Here is a 25708-nt window from a genome sequence, read left to right on the forward strand (position 1 = left end):
ACCTGTGCATTCCAAGGAGCATGAGAGCAGCTTCCCATTAACCTAATGTAGACGTATTCCCTAAAAACAGCTAGAACAGCTGTTTTTGTTTGAAACAAGTGGAATTTGTATCCATGATGGCACTGCTTCAGTTCTGTGCAAAATTTACTTTCTCTGGGGGAGATACTGTAAAATTTGTCAATATTCTAGTCTCTGCTTTTCAACTCCTAAGGATAGTATGACTTCATTTTCTATGTTTTCTGTCTCAGGTTGAGCAATGATGATTTCAGGACTGCCTGCCTATTTAGGTTGCATTGCTGTTCTGATGATGGTGACTGGTTTTGCAAAAATACTGCTAATATTAAGTACCCGTGTCGTAGTTTATCCTCAGAATAAAGGTATTACAGTAGCAAGTAAACATCAGACAGGTCATGTTAGATTTATGGTCTCTATTAGGCAAGATGTACAGTTTCTTCTCTTTCATATGAATGAAATTTGGGTACTCAGACAAGTAAAAGAGCTCTCTTTGCCTCAATTCATAGTTCTCTTCTCACAATGTAAAGCATAATACATGAGATTCACCCTGTATACTTGGTAGTGAGGGGTGTTTGAGGTTAAAAGCCAAAACCTCATAATGCACTAAATGCTGTGAAAGGACTCTGAGAAGAAAGTCTTACCAGATTAAAGATATAATTCATTTTGAGATCAACTTTCTCTTGGGGCTAAGACCCTCGAAAAAGATTGACCACTTTTTACTGCTTTGTGCAGTGTAGTAGTGGTTGGTTCACTTTACTTGGAAATATTGTAAGGTTGGTTCATTTTATTTTAAAATGGGATCTGTTGTGGAAATGCCACTTTTTCATAGTATAGATGCCAAAATGTACTGTAGGGTACAAAAGTACTGCAGTTCTGTTACCCTTTTACAATTAAAGAGTCTTAGTGACAGGAAAAATGTCTCCTTGTTAATTCTTGTGCACTTTCCTTTTTTTAGGTAACTTAATACTGAGAGGTAGGAATAGCATTGGATACAGACTGTAGCAAGGTTTGCAGGTATGCAGGGCTGTGCCTCTGGATGCAGCTGTACACTCTAGGTGTGATCATGCCTCACTCAGTATTATCCCCTTGAGTGCAATCTTGCAGATGTCTACCATTGTGATTCATACTTCTTTTGATACTGTACAAATAAAGCAGATCTGATGTCTTATCTCTTCAGGGAATTTTCCACTTAATAAGCCAAGCATTATTTTCATTGAGAAACTAAGGAAATGCTTTTTAATATTTTTTTTTTTAAAGTAAGTATATAATGATAATCAAAGGAGGAATTCAAACAGATTAAGTAAAAATACTTCTACTCTCAAACATTGTTTGTTTCATCAGAACCATCTAAAGGACCACCCATATGGAGGATCATTGATAAATCTCACTCACCAGCTTGCTGGACTGTGCATCTAATATGGAAGGTAAAGTGAATTGCAAAAATTGAGCATTCTTTTAAAAACAAGAATTTTTAAATGGAAATATCTATCCAACAGCCTTGAGAGATGGCTGGGATAGTATAGGGTTTTTTGATATGAGAAGTGACTTGAATATTAATCTGTGACCTAAAATACACAGAATATACTTTCACATTTCTCATTTATTGTCCTTCTTTGGATTTGGAACTGCCACTTGAACAAAGCATAGCTTCATGCCATGCTTTCTGCTGTACCCTAAGACGTGGCAACACTGTCTGGACAGTGATACCCCAGCTGCAAAATCCATTAATCCTTGAGGTACGGCAGAGGCCAAGGTTATTAAAAACATCACTGGGCATTTGTGTGCAGTAAGGCTGCTGTGTCCAACTGGATGATTAGTCCAGCTGAGAAAGTGAATGTAATTATAGTCACTCCCCAGTCCCTGCTTTCCTTTTGTCCATAAACTGTGTCATGTTTGTCATATTAACACAAGCAAAGGTGTGAGATTTGCTTTTATGCCACTGTATTGTAAAGGCACATAAAATGGACGTTTTATCAAAAGGTTTTGCAATCCTTTCTTAAATCACTAGGTATCATCAAAGAGAGTATTTAAACCAGAAATAGGCTTTGGAAGTGACTGCTTTATAGAAATGTGGACAGGTTATTTATGCTTTTCTTAAATGTTCAGGTATTTGATCTATGGGACTTGCCTTGTTCTCCTATTTTTTAATTGTGCCATAGGGACAATAGGGATTACATCACATTTGTTCAGTATCAGCTTAATCAAAGATGTGTTTCTGACAGGCACTGAAGCCATTTGAAGCCAATGGAGTAATCTTGCAGTATGAAGTGACTGTCAGAGATAAATCATCTCTTTCTGCTCCAGTGAAGAAATACAATGTTACCAGCACCAACCATACCTTACAGCTGCCGGAGGGAACTTACGAAGTGACTCTGATTGCCCGTAACAGCGTTGGGGCATCTCCTCCATCAGTTTTACTTATCCCAGCAAGTAATTCAAAACGTGAGTGTCCTAGTAATGTCTCTGTCAAGTAAACCTGCATGGCTCTTTTTAAAAAAGAAATCTTCAGTGTCATAAAATAATACGTTTTACATGGGCACATAATTGAAGTATTACTGAATTATCTACAGTCTCATGCCTTCTGTATATACTGCCATTTGTGTACTCGCAGCATCATTTGAAGGTATGTGTGTTTTTCTGCTGGTTTTTGATCCTTAGAGCTTCTGTGTACTATATTCCCTGTTGTTTCTTTTCTTAGCATAGCAGGCATTTTTGTGCCTTTGTTAAAAAAAAAAAAAATCAAGGTTTAGTATATACTTAAGTATACACGATTCTGCCTTTGATCCTCCTTTAATTTCCTGATCTCCCTCACACTCCTTTCTTTTTTTTGTCCCTAGTCTCACTCTCCCACATTTTCAGTATCTTACCTGGTTGTTTTGTCATCTGCTTCCCCTATTTCCTTACTGTTCATGTTCTTTTTTCTTATGTTCTTTTCATTATGTGGTAATAGTAAGGACAAGCTGGTTTATCCATATTTCCAGCCAAACACTGCCAGGATAAGAAGCAAAAGAAAAGGTATATGGATAGATGCAAGTAAACACCAACAGAGAGCCACTGGTACTAAAATTATTTGATGAATTAATTAAGGGTATAATTCAAACATAATATTGCCAGGAGGAAGTACTTAGTAAGGTATACATACATAGTATGTAAGCATATGATACATATTGCAGAATAAGCTGAGTTGGAAGGGACACACAGCTGTCTCAAAAGTCCAACCAACTCCTGGCCCTGCACAGATCACCCCAAGAGTCACACCATATGCCTGAGAGCATATGCCAGGCTTGGTCCTGTGATCACTGCCCTGGGGAGCCTGATCCACTACCCAGCCACCCTCTGGGTGAAGAATCTTTTCCTGATATCCAACCTGAACCTCCCCTAACTCAGCTTCAAGCCATTCCCTTGGATCCTGTCACTGGTCACACAGAGATCAGTGCCTGCCCTTCCTCTTCCCTTCCCAAGGAAGTTGTAACTGCAGTGAGGTCTCCCCTCAGTCTCCTCCAGGCTGAACAGACCAAGTGACCTCAGCTGTTCCTCCTGTGGCCCCTCAAGGCCCTTCTCAGTTTCTGATGCTCTGTAATACTTTAATAACTTCATTATACTGTGGCAGCCAGAACAGCCCCCAGCACTGGAGCTGAGGCTGCCCCAGAGCAGAGCACAGCAGGACAATCCCCTCCCTTGCCTGGCTGCTGATGCTGTCCCTGATGCCCCCAGGACACGCTTGGCCCTCCTGGCTGCCAGGGCACTGCTGGCTCATGTTCAACTTGCCATGGACCAGAACCCCAGGGCCCTTTCCATGGCACTGCTCTCCAGCCTCTCATTGCCCAGTCTGTCTGTACATCCAGGGCTGCTCCATCCCAGGGGCAGAATCTGGCACCAGCCCTTGTTGAATTTCACATGGTTGATGATTGCCCATCTCTAATCTGTCGGGGTCTCTCTGCAGGGCCTCCCTCCCTCTGAGGGAGTCAACAACCCCTCCCAGATTTGTATCACCTGGGAACATGATTAGTGTCCCTTCCAGTCCTGAGTCAAGCCGTGTCTGAAGCTGTTGAAGAGCACAGGGCTGAGGATGGAGCCCTGGGGAACCCCAATAGTGACAGGTCACCAGAGTGATGTCACCTCATTCACTGTAACCCTTTGTGCCCAACCCATGAGCCAGTTCTCACCCATCGCAGGATGTGTTTATATACAGCTCTGGGCTGGACGTTATATATGCTACCTACTCATGTATATACATGCTGTACATAAAGTATGAGTACTTAGTATGGTACTTGAGTGTAACTGATATACTTGTAAATTTCCATTCTAAGTCTGTTTTCTCTCTTGAAATGAAACCTTTTTTTGAAGAAAGAAATACAGTGTCTATGAGAATAGAGAAGTTAGACTCAACTTCCAGTTTTTAAATAGCCTGATACTTCATTTGGAGCTCTGATACAAAGATCCATGTATAAACCTCCAAATTTCAGAAAATGGTATTTACATTTACTTTGGTTCTGTCAAATTGCTACCATTACCCAAAAGTATCAGCATTTGCCATAACAGCTCCTATCATGAAAGAACTGCCAATATTGATCATTTTTCTCTTTTCTTTCATTACAGCTCCTGTGAAGAATCTTAGAACATTACCTAAACATGACAAGTTGTGGGTAGGGTGGACTGCTCCTAACGGTTATGTTCTTAAATATGTGATTGAATGGTGTCTGGTGTCCAGCAGCTCAGACTGCATCATAGAATGGCAGATTGCACTAGGAGATGTTCAAGGTGTCGAATTAAAAGGTATTTAGCTCATAAATCTACATATACTTTGTAGGACACTCTAAAAACCTACTTAGTATTCTGAAGATGAGAAGCATCCTCATAGTGATTAGAATTTTATAGTAGAGAGGCTTCATGCTGAGGGTTTCAATTAGTTTATTGTGAGTGTATGGAAGTATTTGTCTATTTTTGTCAAATATACAACCGTATCGGATCTTACATTTTGAAATTTCTATAATGTAACAACAAGAGGTTTATCTTCATTTTGGTTTTAGTATTGTCATTCTTGGAAATCATTAAAATAGTGAAAAGGCTGAGTTCTTTCAAAATCAAATTCTTTGATTACTCAATTCAAACAGTCAAACTTGATCAGCTTTATTGTTCTTTAGAGCTTACGATCAGTATCTGAAATCAGTAATTAGGGGAGTTAATGCTACAGACAAATAAAGGCTTTCTATTTAAAATAAATTAGAAAAAAACCCTGACTTCTTCGAAGTCTACTTATTAAATTTTACATTTGAATGTGAACCATTATATTGTTCCTGTAGATAATAATTTGTAGCAGTATTGTTCCTTTAGTTAATATTTTGGAGCAGTGTATCAATGATGTCTAGAAAATACTTAGCTGCGTTAGGTACAAGTGCACGTAGTTAAACAGCAAAAACTCAGAAGCCTGTATCTGAAGTAAATGAGAAGGATGGTGAGCAATTTGACCATCTGTGAAACAACATCTTTTAAATTACTTTTATTAGGTATAAAGCCTTTCAAGTGTTACTTGATAACTGTGTACCCTCTGTATGCTGATGGTCAAGGAAGTGGACAGTCTGTGAAGGCTTATCTTAAGCAAGATCGTAAGTATAAAGTCATCACTTTGAAGCATGTACACTGACCCTTTTTTGACAAAAAATAAAGAAACCTTTGCTTTAATGTGGACTGTGTAATGAAAAATTGTTTTACCCTTAAGGGTCAGGTGACATCATTGATCTTTTCCCTTCTGTTATCACCCATTCTTCTTTTTTTACAGTGTTTGTGAACTAGATAGATGGCTGGCTATGGCTGGTTATTTGTTTTTCCAACCTTTCATTAGACATGAATTTGTTATTTTAGTGATATAGTATATATATTATTTACAGTAGTGATATTTATATGCTCATATATTTTAAATTTCAGGTGTGAAATCAAGACTTAAGTTCATTTGATGATTTCCTGCAATGTGCTGATTTTCCTTCTCCTATCTGTTCCTGAATGTTTCTTTTTGAAAACATCTTTGTAGTTTCTATGTTTGAAAACAGTGCTTTCCAGATGAGTTAGTCAAACTATTCCATTGAAGTTTTTGTGCTGTAACAGTTCAATGCTTGTTCATATGCTGCTTCTGTGAATGCAACGTTGCCAGTCAGAAACTAATCTTCATCTCCCATTACAGGTCCTTCGAAAGGACCTACTGTTCAGACAAAAAAAGTAGGAAAAGCTGAAGCTGTTTTGACGTGGAACCATCTCACAGTTGAGGAACAAAATGGATTTATCCGAAATTACACCATACTTTATAAAACCATTGATGGAAATGAAACAGGTACCAGAAAACAGAAGTGTTTCGTGGCATTGAAGTGTTTCATCTGTCTCCTTCCTAATATTTGTTCCTGAAAAAATAAACAGAATCAGTTATAGCTGACAGTCTGTTCTGAGAATGTAAAGCTGGTGTCTGAGCCGTAATTCTCCTCCATACAGAACAGAAAGTCCCTACTAAAGAATTCAGAACATTCAGCCTGTATATAGCAGGGTACTGAGTTTAGTTTCTGAAAGCTGATTCGTGAGTATTGTGCTCCCATATTGCTGTCTAAATACAGAATGACATGATAGTGTATCAAGATGATAGCAGACCATTCAAGATACAAATGGAGTTGGCTGCTTTTAACTATGATAAAACCTTAAGAAAAGGAATGGGGAGGAGTCTTTTAATCCTCCTGGAGCTGTAGATCAATACAGTACTGATGTAGATCATCTTGTTTGAAATGCATCTTAGTTCTCAGTAGTGTGTATGACCTGCAGGTATACTACAGGAATCTGGCACTATCAAAACTTTAAATTTTAGTTTTGCTTAAATTGGAAGGGGTAGGTACTTATGCATACCTGTGTCTTACTATTCCTTACCTTGATTTTTTTTCTAGCCAGTACTAACAGGTCCTCGTTAGTGCTATGTATTTGGCTTACTAGACAGACTTTAAGCCTCAATTATACTACTATACTATAATCTAGTCTGTAGGTCTATTCTAGGGGGGGAAAAAAATCTCACAGGCAATTAAATACAGAACGAGACTAAATTCAGAAACCTAAACAGAAACAAAAAACTCAGCATTTCTACAAACATACGAGTTTGTAGTCTTTGACTGTTGTATTTTCTGTCTGCTATGCATTCTATTAAAACTACCTCTCATATCTGAAGTCTTGATGTCTTAAAGTCGCTGTTTTTGTGGACATGTAATTTGTTTGTAGTTTGTAGAAAACTAGTATGAATTTCTTCTTCTCTTTAGTTGTGACAGTGGATCCTTCCAAGACAGAGTATACCCTTTCCTCTCTAACCAGTGACACCCTATATACTGTGCGTATGATGGCATCCACAGATAATGGGAGCAGAACCGGTCCTGATTTCACATTTACTACGCAAAAATTTGGTAAGGCAGAGTGGCACAATGGGTAGAAGTAGGAATTAATTTTGCAACATTATGGCAGGGCTCTGTGAAAAATGTGTTAGAAGGGGAAGGTGATCTTAGTTTAAAGTTTCGGTTTTTTTCAAATTGCAGTCAATTTGCAAAGTTCATGATACCTGGGTGGCTTGTCTAGTGCTCTTTCACTAAGAGGTAGTTGAGTCAGGATTTTTCTGATTAGAGAGAATAAGATAGCCTCTGAAAACCTCACGAATTGCACTTTTTATGTTTTTAAGCATGTTGTTTTGGATGTGTTTTATGTATACTTCAGGTTACAATGTTTTGCCCTGACCTTACATGAGTCATTAGGATTTACAAAGTGCCCTCGTCTCTTTCGGTGCCCAGTGGCACCTTAGCCCTAGTCAGAGTGTTTGTTTTAATCCTGATAAGGTGTGCTGAAGAAGCTGTGGAGATGTGTGTTTGTATCTTGATCTGCTGATGTAAGGACCAGTCAGCATACATCATTCTCAGAGCCTTTCCATGTTCTTTCATATCACTATGAAAGCTTTCTACAGTTCTTTACAGAGACTCATTTTGAATAGTTAAATTTATTGTATGTTCAGCTTTAGAGTGCTTCTTATATGTAGGGGTAACAGCAACATTACTGAATTTACTGAATTTAACAGTGGAAGACGCTTAAATTTAGCGGAGACTTATTTTCTGTATAAGCATTCTTCAAGGTTTACTTAAGAATGTGTATAACACTGGAAGGAATACATAACAATAATGCAAACTTTGGTGTTTGCAGGGAGAGATCTGCATGTACAGAGTAAACTGATGGATGAGTAGTGACTTTGTTTGCTTTACTTATTTGACTGTTATGACAGCCACTGGGTACTGAAACACCTGAGCAGTGGTGAATTGACAGAGGTTACTGTCATACCTGCCCAAACTACAAAATTATTTGCTCTGCCGGTACTACAGCCTCTAGATCAACCCAGAATTGGGTTGATGCAAGGCACTAGATTGTCAGGACAAAGCTTTTCATGTTTTTACCGGGACGCACTTTTCATATGGTGAACAGGTTCTTCTGAATGTGAATGTGAAGATTTGAGACTTTGAGCATTGAGGTATTTCAGTCTCAGGTTCTCTCTTACCTTCTGGAAATATGTATGGCTGTTAAGGAACTGAGTTCCTTAGATGCCAAAGTGGGCTATAACTGCTTCTTTTCACCTCCTTCAGGAAAAGGAGAAATTGAAGCCATAGTTGTACCTGTGTGTCTAGCATTCCTGTTGATTGTGCTCCTTGGAGTTCTGTTTTGCTTCAACAAACGTGACCTGTAAGTATAAATGAACTCTTCCTCTTATATTTCTGAGCATAACAGAAGCAGCAGTAATTTATTTGGGCTATTTAATTACAACCTTAACAAATGTTAAGCTTTATGGCAAAAAAAAAAAAATTAGGACATCATGATCTCCCGTAACTCTCTGCCTGTTTACTGACTGCTGGGAAGCAGCCTGCGTCCTCCTGCTCCCCCACCCCAAAGCTCTTGTCTGTGGTTTTAACCAAGATGTCACTGCTAGTGTTTCTCCTGGCAAGGCATAGCATGTCTCCTATGTCCCCTGTCAATTGTCCTTTCTTGTTAAAGACAGCATTTATGCCCTTTTCCTTCTGATCTCCCTGCTGCTCCTAAAATTAGTTCTTAATGGTCATCAGTTGGAAAGCCCATCTTGAATTGTTCTTCAGAGTTCTCCTACAGAGCATCTGTTGTGGGAGCCTGTTCATAAAGAGCAAGATAGGTATATCAGTTTCAAAGGTGGCTTGGTTGGGGGCGATGTATCAACAGAAGCTTCTGGTTTTAAGTAACAGGACATTCTTAAGAGTTAAAAAACAAGCTTATCTTCCAAATATTTTATTTTTAGTTGTGAAGTTAGCTTAAATTTTGACCTTTGGTATTCATAGTTACATTAAAAATAAGCAGGATTATATTTTTATACTGGCATGTGTCATAAACTACCTAAGTAATAGCTCTGTACATTCTAGAGTGCTATAAATTTCAAAATCTCTCGCTGTTACCATTTGTTGTTTTGTGTTACATTGATAGTTGCATCTAATGTGTGGAGGAGTTAAGTGCAGTGCTGTGTTTTGCTAAGTAATACAGCCTCATACAAAGATGAAAAGTAGCCCAGAAAGCGTTCTTACTTGGAATGCAAAATTTCTATGTAAGGGAGTGGTGTCCTGGATTCTGCTGTAGTTGCTATGAACAGGGAATTTGGGGAGTGCATCTTATTACTTCATTGCATTTTTAATCCTTTACAGAATTAAAAAGCATATCTGGCCTATTGTACCTGATCCATCCAAGAGTAACATTGCTCAGTGGTCTCCTCAAGTTCCAGCTAAGGTAATACTCACCTTTCTGCATCCTGTTTCTTCCTAGTCTGCAGGGTTTCAGATAAACTAACCAGTGGGAGTCTTCTGTCTTCTAGCACAGATGGATTTCAAGGAAAAACCTGAATACTGAGTTTCACTGACATTGTGATGCAATATGGGTAGACTTTATTGCATCTGTAGATTCAGCATTAGATTTACAAGGCTCTTAGCACAAATACAGAGTCTAGCATGGGCTTTAAAGTTGTGAGTTAGATTCGGTTTACTAGTTGGAAGGGGCAAGTACTGATTTCTTTGCTCATCCATGGGAGATAAGCTTTAAGGAACCATTCATGATTCCCATTCTTAAAACCTTGAAGTGACTTGTCTGCACAATTCAGTCATGAATGAGAGAGAAGACTATAAACAGTTTCTCATGAATGAGAAGATGGCAGCAAAATTTATGCCACATGTGGGGTGAATGACCAGACCATTCTGTTCAACAAATTGTGGCTCATTTCTGTGAAGAAGTATTCTGATGTTGAGTACATTATTTGAAATAATGTATGATTCTCAGTATAGAAGCTCCTGTGCTACACAGCAAATGCTTCTATGTTATACCACTCTTAAGAATAATTGAAATGAGAGCAAAGACTTGCTCACACATCCACTATGATTTTAGAATAGCTGCATAATTTAGAGTCTGTATTGGAAACAAAGCTGTATCCTTCATTTTTTCACACGTGATTTGGAGATATTGCCAGACTCAGTAAAGAGAAAACTTACATGAAGAAATTCAAAGGCATTATGAATAAAAATTCATATATTTATGGAGGCTTTTGATTTTTAACATAACCTTCCTCTTAGGCAACATGCATTTCTTTCTTTCAGCATAACTTTAATTCCAAAGATCAGATGTACCCAGAAGGCAGCTTTACAGATGTAAGCGTTGTAGAAATAGAAGCTGACGACAAGAAGTCTTTTTCAGAACAAGATCTAAAACCCTTTGACTTGCTTAAAAAAGAAAAGACTACTTCAGAAGGGCACAGCAGTGGTATTGGAGGATCCTCGTGCATGTCTTCTCCTAGGCAAAGCGTGTCTGACAGTGATGAAGGTGAAACGACACAGAACACATCAAGCACTGTACAGTATTCAACTGTAGTGCTTAATGGCTACAGAGACCAGACACCTGTACAAGTCTTTTCAAGGTCTGAGTCAACTCAGCCACTGCTAGATTCAGAAGAGAGACCAGAGGATCATGCTGGAGGAGCTGACAGTCCAGCACAGAGGCAGCAGTATTTCAGACAAAATGGTGGTCAGGATGAAATCAACACAGACAGGCCGTGCTTTGAAAGAACAAAGCAGATTACTCATGCTAATGAGGGAGATCTTGTTGGATTTGTTCAACTGCAGATCTCAGGTCAGAGTTCACAGCCATTGGGCCTTGGGATGGAAAAAAATACCCAGGAGGCTGCTCTATCAAATGTTTTACAGACATATACTGAAGGACAGACTGTGAGACCTGAAACAGTGGAAGAAAATCCACTGTCAGTTGATGAAATGCCAAAAAGTTACCTCCCACAGACTGTGAGACAAGGGGGCTATATGCCTCAGTGAGAGAGAAGACTGGCTGTGTTTAGGCCTTCATTAGTGCCTGTTCACATCTTCCCCTGTGTTTCTGATAAAGTAAGCTAGGTATTTTTATCTTACTGCAGATTGAAAAACTGAAATTGAGCGAAGAGTAATTTGACAAAATACAATAAGGACTGTTTTTGTGGAAAATTTCCAGTCCAGACCTACTGGAGATTTACTTTTATGCACTACATAAAACCTTACATCTGGATAGCTGAACGAGCCTTTGTGCTACATTGGGCATTTTGTGTCTCTTCATAACAGAATTTCACATGACTGAAAAGGTCAAGTTTTAAATATTCACATCAGCCAATAGACCTCCCAGAAGAAACACTTTGATGCGTGGCAGTGTACAAGCCTAAAAAGCCAGCTCTAGTTGCACAGTGCAGCTTTGTGCAAAAGTAAGACTGAAACTCAGTTTTCTGACATGGAAGAATACTTGTGTGATATACTTTTCAATAACTTAATTGACTTACTGAATTTTGACTTGGCCCACTGCCTCAATTTTCAGCTTCCCAGACCTGCAAATAATGTTCGTTCCTGTTTAAAAACCATAAAAATTAAATATAACTTGCTATGGTGTACAAATAGGAAAACACCAAGATTGCTTGAATCTGAATGCTACTATAGTAATTGATACTTTACCTACATTTAGATATATGTACACATGAACTATAGAGTAATTTGGCCTAAAAAATGTGCCTTGCAACTTGACACACAGCAATTCAGTCTCATATTCAAAAGTTTGGAAATCAGATGCCAACACAGATCAGCAGTTAAAGGCTATCACTATTTCTGTTTAAGTTTTATATAATTAAAGTTCTGTGGTCATGTAAGCCTTTGTTTAGTACACTTTGCTGTGTACAGCTCAAGTAACAAGCTGTGAGCTTTTACCTTTTTTCTGAGTGCTCAGGAGAAAGGAAATACAACTTTCCTCCTGACAGACTGTAGGTATTAGTGTGCTGTAACCTCGCTGCTAATACTGCAGGACTTGAAAATGAAAGCAGCCAAAGCATTGAAGTCATTGATGCTCTTGGAACTAAAACCAAAACCTGTACTCTGAATTTGAACTTTGGTGATAGTTCATATCTATTAGTAATCGTGAGCCACAAAACACACTTCAGTGGTTGTTAAAATTCCTTACCTTTTTCTTAATGTCTCACTTTTTCCCTGCTCATACAGTTTACACTTTTTTGAGGAAGCTACATTTCTTGGAGACTTCTTCTACCAGTGTTTAAGCAAAAATTAAATTACGTGACAAGAAACCCCTTCTCCAGTGATAACCAGAAGTTTTATGGCACTCTTAAAGATTTTTTTTTTAATTAACTTTAAATCTAATATAGGCTAGTCAGCTTTCTAATCTGACACTAATTAAACTCTATTTCAAAACACTAAATGCTGTTTTGTGAGACTAAAACAAGTGTTTTATTTCTCCTTCAGCAAAATAGCTATGTATTTAAAACCACCTGAAACCTTTTGTGCTGTGACCTCTGGTACTGCTGTTCTGCAGAGCAGTTGCTAAAAGCCCTTGAAAGGCCTGTGTCAGTATCATTTCATCTTCCCTTGTTCTGCCAGCTTGTGTGGAAGGATGGGTATACATGTAAATGTCTACATGTGTCTTCTGATTTTGTTATGAAGAAATTAAGTGCAAGAGTAAATTCGTAAGATTATCTCTTGAAGTTTGGAATAATTTAAAACAGATAAAGAATGCAGAATCTTTAACAACATTTCAGTATTCCACAGTTCTTTTCTTCTGACAGTATTTTTCTGTATGTAGGCACATTTTTTAAATTAAAAGGTTATGTTGCAGCTAATTATAATTACAGCTTTCTTCAGACCAGTCCTTTTCCTTTTCATCCTACTGCACCTCAGCACCTTCAAACTCCCTCCCAGAGGGCAAAGGCATAGTGAAAAAGTGCTGTTACAGGACAGCAGAGACCACCTTTCATTTTTCAGAGGTTGAAGGAGCATTCCTTTTTCAGAACACATTCCTCTTGGAAAAGCAGTTATTTTACTGGGGGATGAGTTATCTTCTCTATGCAAACTTCACAGTAACTACTGTGAAGAAACCACAAGTAAAAGGGAAAGTCTCTGTTGAGCAGTGTGCTTGCTTATTAGAACTGCCCAGCAGCCACATGCATTTAATCCATCTTCTCATCTCTGAAATATTGTACTTAGCTGCGTAGTTTTCCTGGTTTAGGGCAAATTTGGGAGGAAACTTCCAAAGGGGTCTCTCTAGAAAGCAGCTCCTTCCCCTACTGGTTTGGGAAAATATTTCCTTGGAGAAATGTGGAAAAAAACTTGTTTATTTAACAAGCAAAGTACTTACAAACATGAGAAAAAGAGTAACATTAAACAATGGAACCTCTCGCTGTTCTGAAGAGATGGCAAATTCAGAAAACCCTTGTTGTGGAAAATGCCACATCCCGGCCCCACTGGGCCACACGTGGGCTCCCGCTGTTTGCTGGGTTTTCGGTCCAAAGCAGGGTTGATCAGTTCCAAGAAAAAGAAAAGCCACAGTCTGGGGAACTTCACTGCCTCAGCCAGGTAAAAGCTATCTAAAAGCCAAGGAAGGAGAGCTGTCTCCTGCACAGCGAGAGAGAATGCGGGGGAGCCGTGGCTTCGTGTCCCCCTTCGCTTCTGGAACCTGCCTTAAAGGTGCAGAACTTAAAACAGGACAGACAGCTGGGGATACAAGCATCATAAAGTCTAGGACGGTAGTCTAAACAGAGCTGCAAAGGTCTGGATGTTTTCAAAGCTATGTTGATGATTCTTTTAAATTATGTTTTTGTGATTTAGTAATACTAACTTTTGGTAGCATATGTTATTTGAGGGAGAATATCAGGTGTTCCTTAAGTGGCTACTTGACTTTCTGTAAAGGAAAGGCATTTTCTTCTCAGTTGCTGTTAATCATGTACCATTGAAGACTTAACTGATGTTAAACAGCAGCAAGAGATTCTGGTCTTTAAAGTCTGTGCTAACAGGAGTTCTGGCCTGTCATTTCTGGCATCTTTCATTGTTGCTTATGGGCCAGTAGTATAAAATTAAAGGAATTGAGTGGGTCCTAGAGAAAGTTCTGGTTGGCTGGCAATGACATGCTCTCTTTTGAGACAGTGCATTATCTAGGGCTAAAATATTAAAGACTAAGCAGGAGCTCCTGGTGGTTGAACAGCTTATAGAAGCCACAATACATATAAGTAACATATTTACAGCTAGTTCATAAACCTACGTGCCAAATATATCATGCAGTGTTCAGGGTTTAACAAGATTTTCTACTTTGGATTGTAAAAATCTAATTGTATCAAACAGTTGCATTCAGGTTTTTAAGAGTATCTGCAGTGTAATTATAGCAATCCACTGAAATTTTCTGAGCTTGGCCCTACATGGTATTTAAAGAAAAAGTTTTCTCCCTCCTCCACACACACACCACCCCACCCCCCCACCCCCCCTTCACCAGTGGCTGTTGGTGCATGTAACAAAATAAAGGCATTATTAAAGTCACATTTCAGTTATAGACACTTTCATGTCCATCTTGATTTCCTGGACTGGAATTCTTCAGGTACAGGTGGAATAGCTGTAAGGCCTGTTAATTTGGTGGTGGGGAAGGGAAGCTAGTAGAAATATATTTGAAGCATATTTGGAAAACCTCTTAAGCACAGACTGGTTAATGCTCTGTTTACAAGAGAAGTAAATATATTACCTTTGTAGTAGTATTATGGTGGTTCTGTTAGACCAGGAGATCATTGATACTGTTTTCTGGAGTATGTTGTCTCACTTTAAGGGCAGATTGTCTAGGAATATCCTCTCCTGCTATAATGAAAGTCTTAGGATTGTTTCATACCTGCTAAATTAAGCTTCCTGTTATGCCTTAATGTGGCAGGACAAGCACCGCAGAGGAAAAATTTTTTTACACTTTGTTCGGGAGAGTTTATGACAAGTATGTGCTTGTCTGGTACAGAAGCCTAGTAAAAACTGCAAAAAACATTGGCCATGGGAGGATGAGGGAGTATGCATGCTAGGGCTGAGTTCTATTCTTGGTCTCTGGAGAAGCCCTGTCAGCTGGGTGGGAGCTTCAGCTTTGTAAATCACGAGCTCTGTCAGGTGGTTAAAACATGCATCAGCATTCCCAGTATGTGGGGATCATCATGCTTATTTAAATTAAATAATTCTTTAATTAGAGCCAGGTCTCAGATACCCAAGATCCTCATCAGTGTATGCTGCTAAGGAATTGACTTGTAAGTGGGATCAGAAACTCCAAAGACTGACAGATTGTTAATAGTCTGCCCCACTCCTGGACAGGCACATTTTACATTGTAATTTATGTGCTTTAAATGGGACTAAATACACGAGTTCATTTTCCCCATTAGACTGTGGTTGTAGTTGAGATTAACTGTTATTTGAATGCCTTGCTTTAACTGTGTTAAAAAGTTTTCTTGACTGATGGACTGTAAGAGTTCATTAAACCCCGTAGCCTCTTGTCTGTCTGCAAGGATGGATACATATAGTAATTTTAAATTCCAGGAGTCACTTATAATGTTATACAGAAGAAGTTTATCTAAAAATGTTGAGTCTTCTGTCATGAAACAGCTGTTAGGGAATTGCAGCCAACCCGAGTCTTCACTTTGCTTTTGATCCAGAAAACTGCAGTAAAGTGGAGGTATAAGTACAAAAGTCTGGAGGAGGTTGAAATTAAGTATCTTGTATTAGACTCAAGAATTTCCATTTCTCTTCCTTTAAAATTAAAGCATCAGTAAAACAAACAAAAAAAGCTAAAAATTATGTGTATTTGCTTTCACTGTTGTTTCCTTTGTAGGACTTGTGCAATCTGAGCCATTCTTGAAAATAAAAGCAGTGCTGACTTAATGCACAAGGATGCATTTCTAAGGCCACAAGATTTGATAAAACAAACCTAAAAATGATAATGAAGGGCCAGATTTCAGCAATTGTCTGCTTCTCTGCCTCTTAACTGTAGTGCAGAGAGAGGGTGGGCAGCAAGTACCTCCCAAAATGCAGCCTTAGCCAGTGCTTGTATTTATTTGCAAAGACAACCTGAAGGGGATATATGCAATAATGTCATTGCTACTCTGCAGAAGCACACTTCTGTAACAATAGATGAAAAACACTTATGGCACAACTGTTGACTGATGGCTGGAAAGCTCCACATCCTCCTGCTCAGACTAAAGTGTCAGCTGTTCTTCTCTGGGATCACAGGCGTGGCAGATGGGCATTCTCTGCAGTGTGAAACTGGTAACACCTATCACTTTTCATCATCAAAGCACATTTGTCAATGGATCCAGTCAACTTGCCATGGTTTTTTTTTAACACACCAGTTTTGTTTACAGTGTCACATATAGCCTGACACTTTGATACAGCCAGGGATTGTCTAGTAACCAACTGCTTTTATTTGGGGATAAGAAGTTACTGGTCACCCAGTTTGCTGTGCCAATATATGCATCTAGGTGAGCGGAGGTGTGCGACACAGGAACAGATGTACCAACAAGGAAAGTGCCTTGATGCTGGATTGGATGGCTAGTGAATGTAAACATTAAGTTAAATTTTGCTATGTACTTAAACTAAGTATGGCTGATTAAACTAGTGGTAATTTGAATGCCAGCTTTAAAGGGCTTGTATACTCCGGCCAGAGGTTAAACTTGTAAATTGCTGCATAAGCTGTCTCTGTATGGAAATGTGTTTTAATACCTGTTCACTGTCTTTATTCTCTTGCAAGCTGCATGTGTATTGTCCTATAAAATCTGCTTTCTACGTTTTATTTTTATGGTCAGTTTTGAATGTCTTCCTCTTTGTTACCCGAATGAGCCTGAATGTTGCATTTCAGTAGTACATAATATGCGAAAGAAAACAAAATTCCATACTTACCTTGTGTGCTGGAGTTGGTGTTTTGTAAGGCTGACCAAGTTGTAACCACAGAAGAGTCTGGGCCACGGCAAGGAACAGAGAGGCATGACCATGATATTCCTGAATAAAAGGCTACCTCATTGCACCTGTGGCCACGTTCAGCGGCAGGTGAATGGTCTTTAGTCCAACTTTTGTAATTGCTCGTGGAAACAGAAACAATGCTCTCTCTACCCACACAGTGTCCTTTCCATGAAAGGCATCACCGTCCTGGCCAAGTCTGGTGCTCCTCTCAGTCTCATCTGGGTTTAGTTCTTTTGTTTCTCATGGGTTGAAGATCCTCACAGATTTATTTCTCAGTACTAAAAAAGAACCAACATCACAGTACCAAAAAAGTAGAGTTGGGTCTTCAAAGGCTGGTCACCTTCACAAAAGGCTTTAAGGTGGGCAGCTGGGGAAAGACTCTGCTCCCCCTTCCTTGCTCAAAGTCTTCCTTTGAGTAGATAGACCCCTGTAGAGCAGAGGGGGCAGTGGGGTGGGGAAGGGGGCTTTACATGTCACCAGAAATTATTACTGCCACAGAAGAGCCATCCCAGGCATGTCATGCATGAGATAAGGCTTGGAGGTGTTAGATGCAAACACTCCTTTTCCAAAACATTGGTTTACTGCATCTTAATTCACCAACCACTGTTTCACGTAAGGCCCTTCACCTTTCTACAGAGGCGTAGCATTTTTGTGTGTCCTGCTCCCCTGTGCACACAGCTGATGAACACTGAACATGCAGTTGAGCTCCACAAGTGCAGGACGAAGTGTGTGCAGAAGAGCAGGCAGCAGTTTGTCCTTTACAGGCTGCTCCCTGCTGCCCGAGCAGGGCTGGAAACACATATTTGTTCAGTGTACACTCAGAGCAGCCGAAGCAGCTCGCTTCCTGGAAGGAAAAAATTTTCCGTCCCCATTGAAGGGGCCAGCAGAGTCTGCAGCACAGGAACAGGAGGTGTGGCTAACCATAGTCTACCTTTGGAGTAGCATAGGTCTGTCCAGCCAGGGTTGGCACTGGACAGCAGCACAGCACCTCTGAGAGGTGCACAGGGGCCCTGCCAGCCCTGCCCGGCTCTGGGCAATGTGGTTGCAGTGCAGCTGGGGGATCTCTGCTTTGTTCTGACCACTGATAATCACAGTAACATTGAACCTCTCTACAAAACCATCTTACATGTATTTTCCAGTAATTTGTGCTATTCATGGCAGAGTGATCCAGTGCCTTTCTGACTTCCCAGCAGATTCCATCTGAACAAAATAACTACCAGAGCCAAAATACTCCTCCCACTCCCTACCAAATAGCTAGGAAATTCCTGGATCAGCCAAGGAGGTTGAGCACAAGTGACCCAACCGGGAGATGCAGTATGACTTTCCCAATGAGTAATCTGACTTCAGGCTCATCTGGAAATGGAAGCATATTTTGCCCTGGTGTACTAGGCATTGCCCTGGCTATCCTTCTGTGATGACTCCTGAGTCACTAGGTCAGCCTGGACACTGAGCTGGGTCAGGGGCCAGCAACAGGTGTCAGTGAGAGGACAGCTCTGCAGGAGCCGCATAGAGCTGGTGCTCTGCTGGTGCTGGCACAGCCTGTTATCGAGTGGAGTGCCATGCAGCAGGTTCTGGGCACCACAATTCCGAATAAAGCCCCTCAGAGAATGTCCCGGAGGCTGTAAGTGCCTGGGGCACTCATTGTGTCTGGGATGCAGCTGAGCAGACACATGCTGGGACCAGCAAGGGAGCACCGTGGTGTTGGGGTAGGGAGGCGGCCTGGGCAGCACCTGCAGGCCCAGAGTGCTGCAGATCCGCTGCTCTCAGCAGCCCGGCCCGGCCCGGCCCGGCCCCTGTGCTCCTGGCCTCTCAGGGCTCTCTGGGACCGTGCCGGGAGAGGGCAGCTCATGTTGCCTCTAATTGCCGGCAGGCTGACTGCTGTAGCACTACCAAATGTTTTTAATATTTATTTTCTGGCAGTTTAGCAAGTCCCCTTGGTTTCTATTCTTCCTCTCCCTTTGTGAGCAAAAGCCCTGACCCTTGTTAAGGTTTTCCATCACTCGCAGTCCTGAGTCATAGATCCAGGTCACGGGCAGGCTCAGCGCCTGCCTGCTGCCAAGCAGGGCAGATCCCGGAGCCCTCTTGGCACAGCATCCCCCCCGGATGGAGCCTCACAATGGCCGGTCGGCGTGGAGCAGGCCCCAATCACCGGTTCCTGTCGCCACGGGCCGATGGGCGTGCTGGGGTTGCTGACGGGAAGCCTGCTTTCATGTACTGCTGCAGCATGAATCACTGCTCTGCCCAGACACGGAATCACCACTGGCCCAAGCGCTTTGTGAGAAAACACGAGGTTCCTGGGCACCATTTCTGGATTAAACCTGTGGCAGCACAACTCTTTATGTTTAACAGAGACAGCTTTTTCCCGTTTTGAGGAGATGCATCATTGGCAAAAGAGCACGCATGACTGCATGAGCACCAAAGACCCGCGGGAACCACCCCACCATGCACACTGGACTCGGTTGTGGACGAGGCAAGGTGGCTATTTTGGCACTAAAGCAACTTTCCTAAATGGAATCACTGTAATAAACTTTAAAACATACTCTGACTGTTCTTCATCATATATTACACGAAACTTGCCATGTTCAGCCAGACACCTGAAGAGTGTCCCTCCTTCCCTCCCCACCTTCTCTCAGACACAAGAGCTTGCAAAATAGCCCCAGGGCAATAGCAGATGTCTCCAGAGCCTGCTCAGGGCACGCTCTTTTAGCACATCCCTAAAATGCTCCATTTGCTGTATGTGTTTTTACTCCTATGTCTGCTGGGTATCTTCCTTAAGTGAAACTATTAACATTCTTGCGTGTGTCAGAAAGCCTCTCCATTTTACTTACTTACATAATTTAATGCCATTTAGATAAATAATGCATAGATACACATCTGTAAATGGAAGCAAATTGAATTGTTTTATGAGCTTGAAGAATAAGGGATCTCGTATCAGCCTTTAAAGTAAGATTGACTGTAATGCAGGAAAAAAAGTCAAACTTTGTGAGAGTGCAGCATGTGGAGTAACTTAAAAATGTCAGCATAGAAACACCAAAAATAAACAAACGCTGACAGAGTACAAATTCCTTTAAAGGCAGTGAAACTCAGACTTGGCCACAAAAACTAGAGTAAACAGAGATACCTTGCAGAACATGTGGCTCTAGAGAGAAACTCTAGATAGCCCTATCATTAAAGAAAAAAACAATCCTTACAACATTAAACCTCAGTCATGGGAGCGGAACAACCACAAGCTGGAGACAACGCATCCAAGAATTTATCTGAGGACATGGCAACAAAAAAAGCCCAAGTCATCACAAAACCAGCAGGGGCACATGAGGGGTTTACCTCGCACAGCTGTGTTCCTGTCCGTATTAAACACAGCACTGACAGCTCACTCCCTGAGAAATCAAGAACCTGATCCATATCTACAAACTAGCAGACCTGCTAATAAACCCAGGGCTTAGGTAATTTCACATGAATTTGTTTGGTAGTTTTGCATTGAGACAGTGGGGTTGGGGAAGTGGGAATGTGCACAGCAAAGGTAAAAAGGGATGGGAGCAAAGGATGGGGTCAACCCCTACTCGAGCTCAAGCATCTCCTCTCCATCTCACCATAGAGCATCAGGAGACGTAATGCACAATTTATTTCCAGGATTGTCCTTTACTTAATAAAGACAGTACTTATAAACAGAGAACCAGCCCTGGGTGCTGGAGAAAGGTGAAAAATAACATCTAAACTCCTGTGTGGTCCCTTTCACCCAAAATGATTCAACACTCCCCTGCTTCCTTCCTTGCAGATCAGATGTTGGGAAACTTTGTCTGGCCCAAAAACTGTAGAAACCTTTCACCAGAAGTGTAAAAGCAATTAAGCTCTCCAGAAAATAAAAGCAAATGCAGAAGAGAGATACAGTCCCTAAAGACAAGCACTAGTCCAAGCCTCTTTTTGATCCAAGCTATAAAACAAAACAGAAAAATGGCTAGAGATGAAAGCAAATGCATGGAGCATGTTTGAAGGAGAGGTGTAAGGTCATGGGAGAGAGAAGCAGGCAGCAAAGGCAACAAGCCATGAACACAACTGGGAATGAGCATTTCTGGGCAGTATGCTAGTGACAAAAAAGCTTTACATTCCAAGCAAAGACACCAACTCCCACTGTTCAAACCTTTTTGTGTTCAGAGGATTTAGAAACACATTTTGTAAATTAATGTCTGTAGCTCATAAACTACTGATGATGGCAGAAATTCCTGGGAAACAAAAGAGAACAAAACATAACCAAACAGGAAAAAGAAACAAAAACTAAAACGTCCCCCAGCTCAAACCCTCTCAGCTGTTTAAGACAGCAACAGAAATGCAACATAGTCCATGTTCAGACTTAGCAGACACTGGCTATGAGAAGATTCACTGCAGAATCATACTGGGCTCATTTGGTATAGTAAGGAAATCTCTTACCTTAGAACATAACTTGCCATAGTAACATTTTAGAAAGTCTTTTATGCTCTTTTGATTCAGAATAAAGTGCTCAGTTTACATAAGTGATGGTCTAAGTGGGCATCCAGAGCATTAACTGTGATTATAATCTTGTGTTCTTTGTCTCTGACATCCCTAGATACTCTTGCATAATCTTTCTGTGATTATGAAAACTGTAACTTCTTTGTTAAATTCCATTAGACATACTTGCTCATGTATGGTGAAAATTCTGCAGAAGTTAGCCTTGGCTAGACTATTACAGCATTCTGAGCATGGGAATGACAAACACAGGAAATAGTAAATAAGGCTACTTTTCCAAGAAATAAGTACTCAGAAACTTCAGTTCTACCAGGTTCTACACTGAAAGTGAAACAATATACTAGTTACTTTAGCAGCCTTGCTACTCATCAGTGTGGGGTTGAGCAGTGCCTGGAAATCAGGGCAACCTAAGGCTGAGATATATATTGGCAGCAGACATTCAAACTCAAAAGTCTTGACCTCACTACTCAATAGGACTAGTCAATGTTAAAGCAGGACTCCTAAAATACAAACCACCACATTATAGCATAGTCTCTTTGACAGCTTGAATTGGGTAACAATTCCCAATTGAATTGGGAAACAACATCCTCCACCCACTGCAGCTTTAGATGTTCTGTTCTGTTCTGAGCATGCACTGGGCAACCCTCCCAGAATCCTTGTCCCCCAGTGAATAAGCTGTGGGCTAACCCTCCACCCTCCTCCATGCTCCCAAAGCTTACTTGAGTAATTCAGGACTCTGGGAAAGAACATCCTTAATGTGTAGTTGGGACATCTCAGGACAGCCTGCACGCCGGAGTATTAACCTCTCGGGTAAAGTTAGATACATGACTGGTTTGAAACTGTGCCCCTTTCTGTCTGGTGAGAGCATTTTCTACACTTGTCTCTTTTAACAGCTGAAAGAAGTACAGCACAGGAATGGTGTTAGAGTGTTTGAAAGGGCTGCGGTATTTCAACACCCTCAGGAGACAACAAACTTCTCAGGAGGTTGATAGCAAACTTTTATTTGCAAACTTGAGAGAATAAAGTACTTGGCAAATTTTAAAGCAATATCCAGTAAAAGTAAGGCACTTAACAAAGCACTTGCTTAGCAAACTCCAGTTTTAAGTAGCACACATTTTCAGAAAAGGAAGTTGTGGGGCAGGGGGGTGCGAGGCAGTGGCTTAGTAGCCAGAGGCTACCAAGGGGCTGGGCCAGAGGCCCCAGCGGGTGGGGGGTGGAGCAGTGGCTGCACCACCTACCCAGAAGTTGCTCTGTTCCCTACTCTGAACATGCACTTCAGTTGTTTTGAGCCGTAAGTATGCACATCTGTTTCTATTAATGTTTTGATATTCTTGAAAATTTATGTATTTTTAAAATCTCAGTTCACAGAAGAATGTGTTAGTCAAACATCCATTCCCATTTTTGGATTGTAACTCTTCATATTCATGTTCTGAGTTCAAGAGAATTAGATAAAACAGTAGTTCTTAATTAAATAGTGAGGCAGCAGTAAAATGACGATTTACTCTTGAGAAAAAAGGTAAACAAAATAATCATTAGAAAGCCCAGTAAAAAAGCAGGCAAATTAGTCCAAGTTCACTACAATAATTAAATTTTTGTCAAATACTAAGAAAAAATTCCTGCAAAGCAGAAGAAAGACATAACAGATGAAATTGACACAATTTTGCTCAGATCCTTCTTCATAAATTCTCAGATTGCAAAATATGACATGTACACAAGAAGAGTACAAATAGTATTTTGGAATAAATACATCTAAGAAACAGTATGACTAAGAACAGATCGTCTTACAAAAACAATGCTTAATGATTTTTTGTCAGCTCTGTTTACAAATGTCATCCTTTGTTCACAGGATATATAAATTCCTTTAGTTATGCAAGGAGGCAAAAGTTGAGTATTTTTCCAGCCTTTCTATAGAAACACCATAAGACCACTGTATATTTTACTTTTGTTGTGCCAGGAGAGACAAGAGGCTGCAATTAACAGCTACCTGTACTAGCAATAAGCTTCTATTTGTGTGGGGTCAAGACTCGCGTGCAGTGAGAATATGCCTTGCTTCCTGTTACCAATATGCCAGACATTAACACAGAGCAGTAGAACAAAACTTCACTATCTTTGCAGCAGATTGATACAAGAGTATTAGCTTAAATTAGTATCCATTTCATCTGTTCACAAGAAGCTTTAATTTTAAATAATTTATGGTATATAAGCTGTATGTGTTATTTTCAAGTGACCTTTAGCAGGATATCTTATCTGACTATTTCAGAATAGCTACTAGCAAAAGATAAAGCTATTGAATAAATATTGGCAAATTGCCTCTTACAATCCTAAGGAGCATTTTTTTATTTAAAACACTGTTTTGTGTGACCACTGAGATATAAAATTGCACTGCTTGCTATACAAACTACTTCCCAAACATTGTGCTGTTAAATGTTTGGTATTTTGACATCTAGATAAGCAAAGCTAAAATCTTACAACCCAGTACATGAAACCCCTGTTATAACAAAGGTCTCTTACTCTAATTCATCAAGAGAGTGTTCAGAATTAAAATCTGATATTTCTTTGGGGTAGAAATTCAGTTGACTCATTATATTTTCTTGCAATAACAAGAAATAATGCTTTTGTAATAACCCTGACAATGTAAGGCTAAAGGATTTGGTACCATTCAACTGCAAAAAAACATCAGACCAAACCTTGCTTTCATGACCATTTCACAATGTGTGCACCACAGTTAATCTAAGGCTGCACAGAGCCTGGTCTCTGACATTTGTTCTGCCCAGCCTTTCAGTGTCATTTTAAAATGTGTGATACCTAGCCCAGTGTTAATACTCTAAGGTCTTTGTGTCTGCACAGATCTATTTAACTTGTCCATGAGACTTGCCTTGCCTAGCACAGCTGCAATCACAAGGCAACAAGGTTATTATCTCACTATTGATCTTAGCAATTATCTGGATGGATGGATGGATGATACTCCTTACCCTGTAGCTCTGGACTTAAGCGTCCATGTGCCTAAAGTTTCCTGAGCATCCAGACTGTCTGAGTGTTGGTTTGCACTGAACTGTGAATGGAGGGAGCCAGTCACCTCCTCACACAGGAAACTCAGAAACAAGGAACATCCCTCTAAAAGCAACAGACACAGCACTAACATAGGCTAGGGTTTCTGCTCAAGGGCCAGGACCTTGTAGGCTCCTATACTAGACTCCAGGCACAATGCCAAACAGAGGATCTCAGCAGTGAAGCAGCCTGTAATGCCATCTGTGCTGGTGAATGACTCCATGCAGCAATATAAACCACATAAACAATTTCCTTCTCTGTGTGTACTCCTGCACAAACTAGATTAATTATGACACCTCACTGTGTCTGGGCTCAGGCACCTGCACACATGAATATGCCCAGGTGTAGACAAGTACTTGAACAGCCAGTTCTCAAAGGAATCAGTGTAGTTACATAGATGCATATATGAAGATGCATAAGATATATGCGTATAACTGCATCACTTCTGATGAAGCTACACCACCTTGCAGCAGTGACAGGGCCAACTCCTCTCCTTTTCCTAAAGGTCTCTATCTGGAGGTGTTCTGCTTCTGCAAACACTAGAGAAAGAACGTAAGTACATTTCAACTTTCCTTAACTGTGCATGTGCAATGTATTTCCATCTCACAGCAAGGATGCATAATATATGACAGCTGAACAGCTCCTCATGTAAGGTCTAACAACCATTAGGGAGACAAGAAAGAAGTTAGGGAGATGAAATACTAATACAAGTAATGGACAACTAGATGAAAAGAAGCTCTGAACAAGCAAGAATTCAGTGTATTGAATAAGTTAGAAAACCAGAGGTAATTCTAACGTAATCTTTGTGTCTAGGAATAGTGTGCATGGGT

The 25708-nt window shown here is 40.4% G+C and overlaps 1 protein-coding gene across 1 annotated transcript in view; it reads left to right on the forward strand.

The window, feature by feature from the left end:
- IL6ST (interleukin 6 cytokine family signal transducer) overlaps positions 1–17412 on the forward strand; it is a 31700-nt gene extending 14288 nt beyond the window's left edge. The window contains exons 8-16 of the mRNA XM_014887021.2: positions 1357–1439; positions 2238–2457; positions 4615–4791; positions 5523–5621; positions 6194–6340; positions 7299–7439; positions 8655–8751; positions 9732–9813; positions 10671–17412. Of these exons, the coding sequence (XP_014742507.2) occupies positions 1357–1439; positions 2238–2457; positions 4615–4791; positions 5523–5621; positions 6194–6340; positions 7299–7439; positions 8655–8751; positions 9732–9813; positions 10671–11396 (1772 nt within the window). The 3' untranslated portion in view covers positions 11397–17412. The remainder of the gene's footprint in view (positions 1–1356; positions 1440–2237; positions 2458–4614; positions 4792–5522; positions 5622–6193; positions 6341–7298; positions 7440–8654; positions 8752–9731; positions 9814–10670) is intronic.
- The last annotated feature ends 8296 nt before the right edge of the window (positions 17413–25708 follow it).

This window comes from Sturnus vulgaris, chromosome Z (assembly GCF_052056855.1).
Source record: "Sturnus vulgaris isolate bStuVul1 chromosome Z, bStuVul1.hap1, whole genome shotgun sequence".
NCBI lineage: Eukaryota > Metazoa > Chordata > Aves > Passeriformes > Sturnidae > Sturnus > Sturnus vulgaris.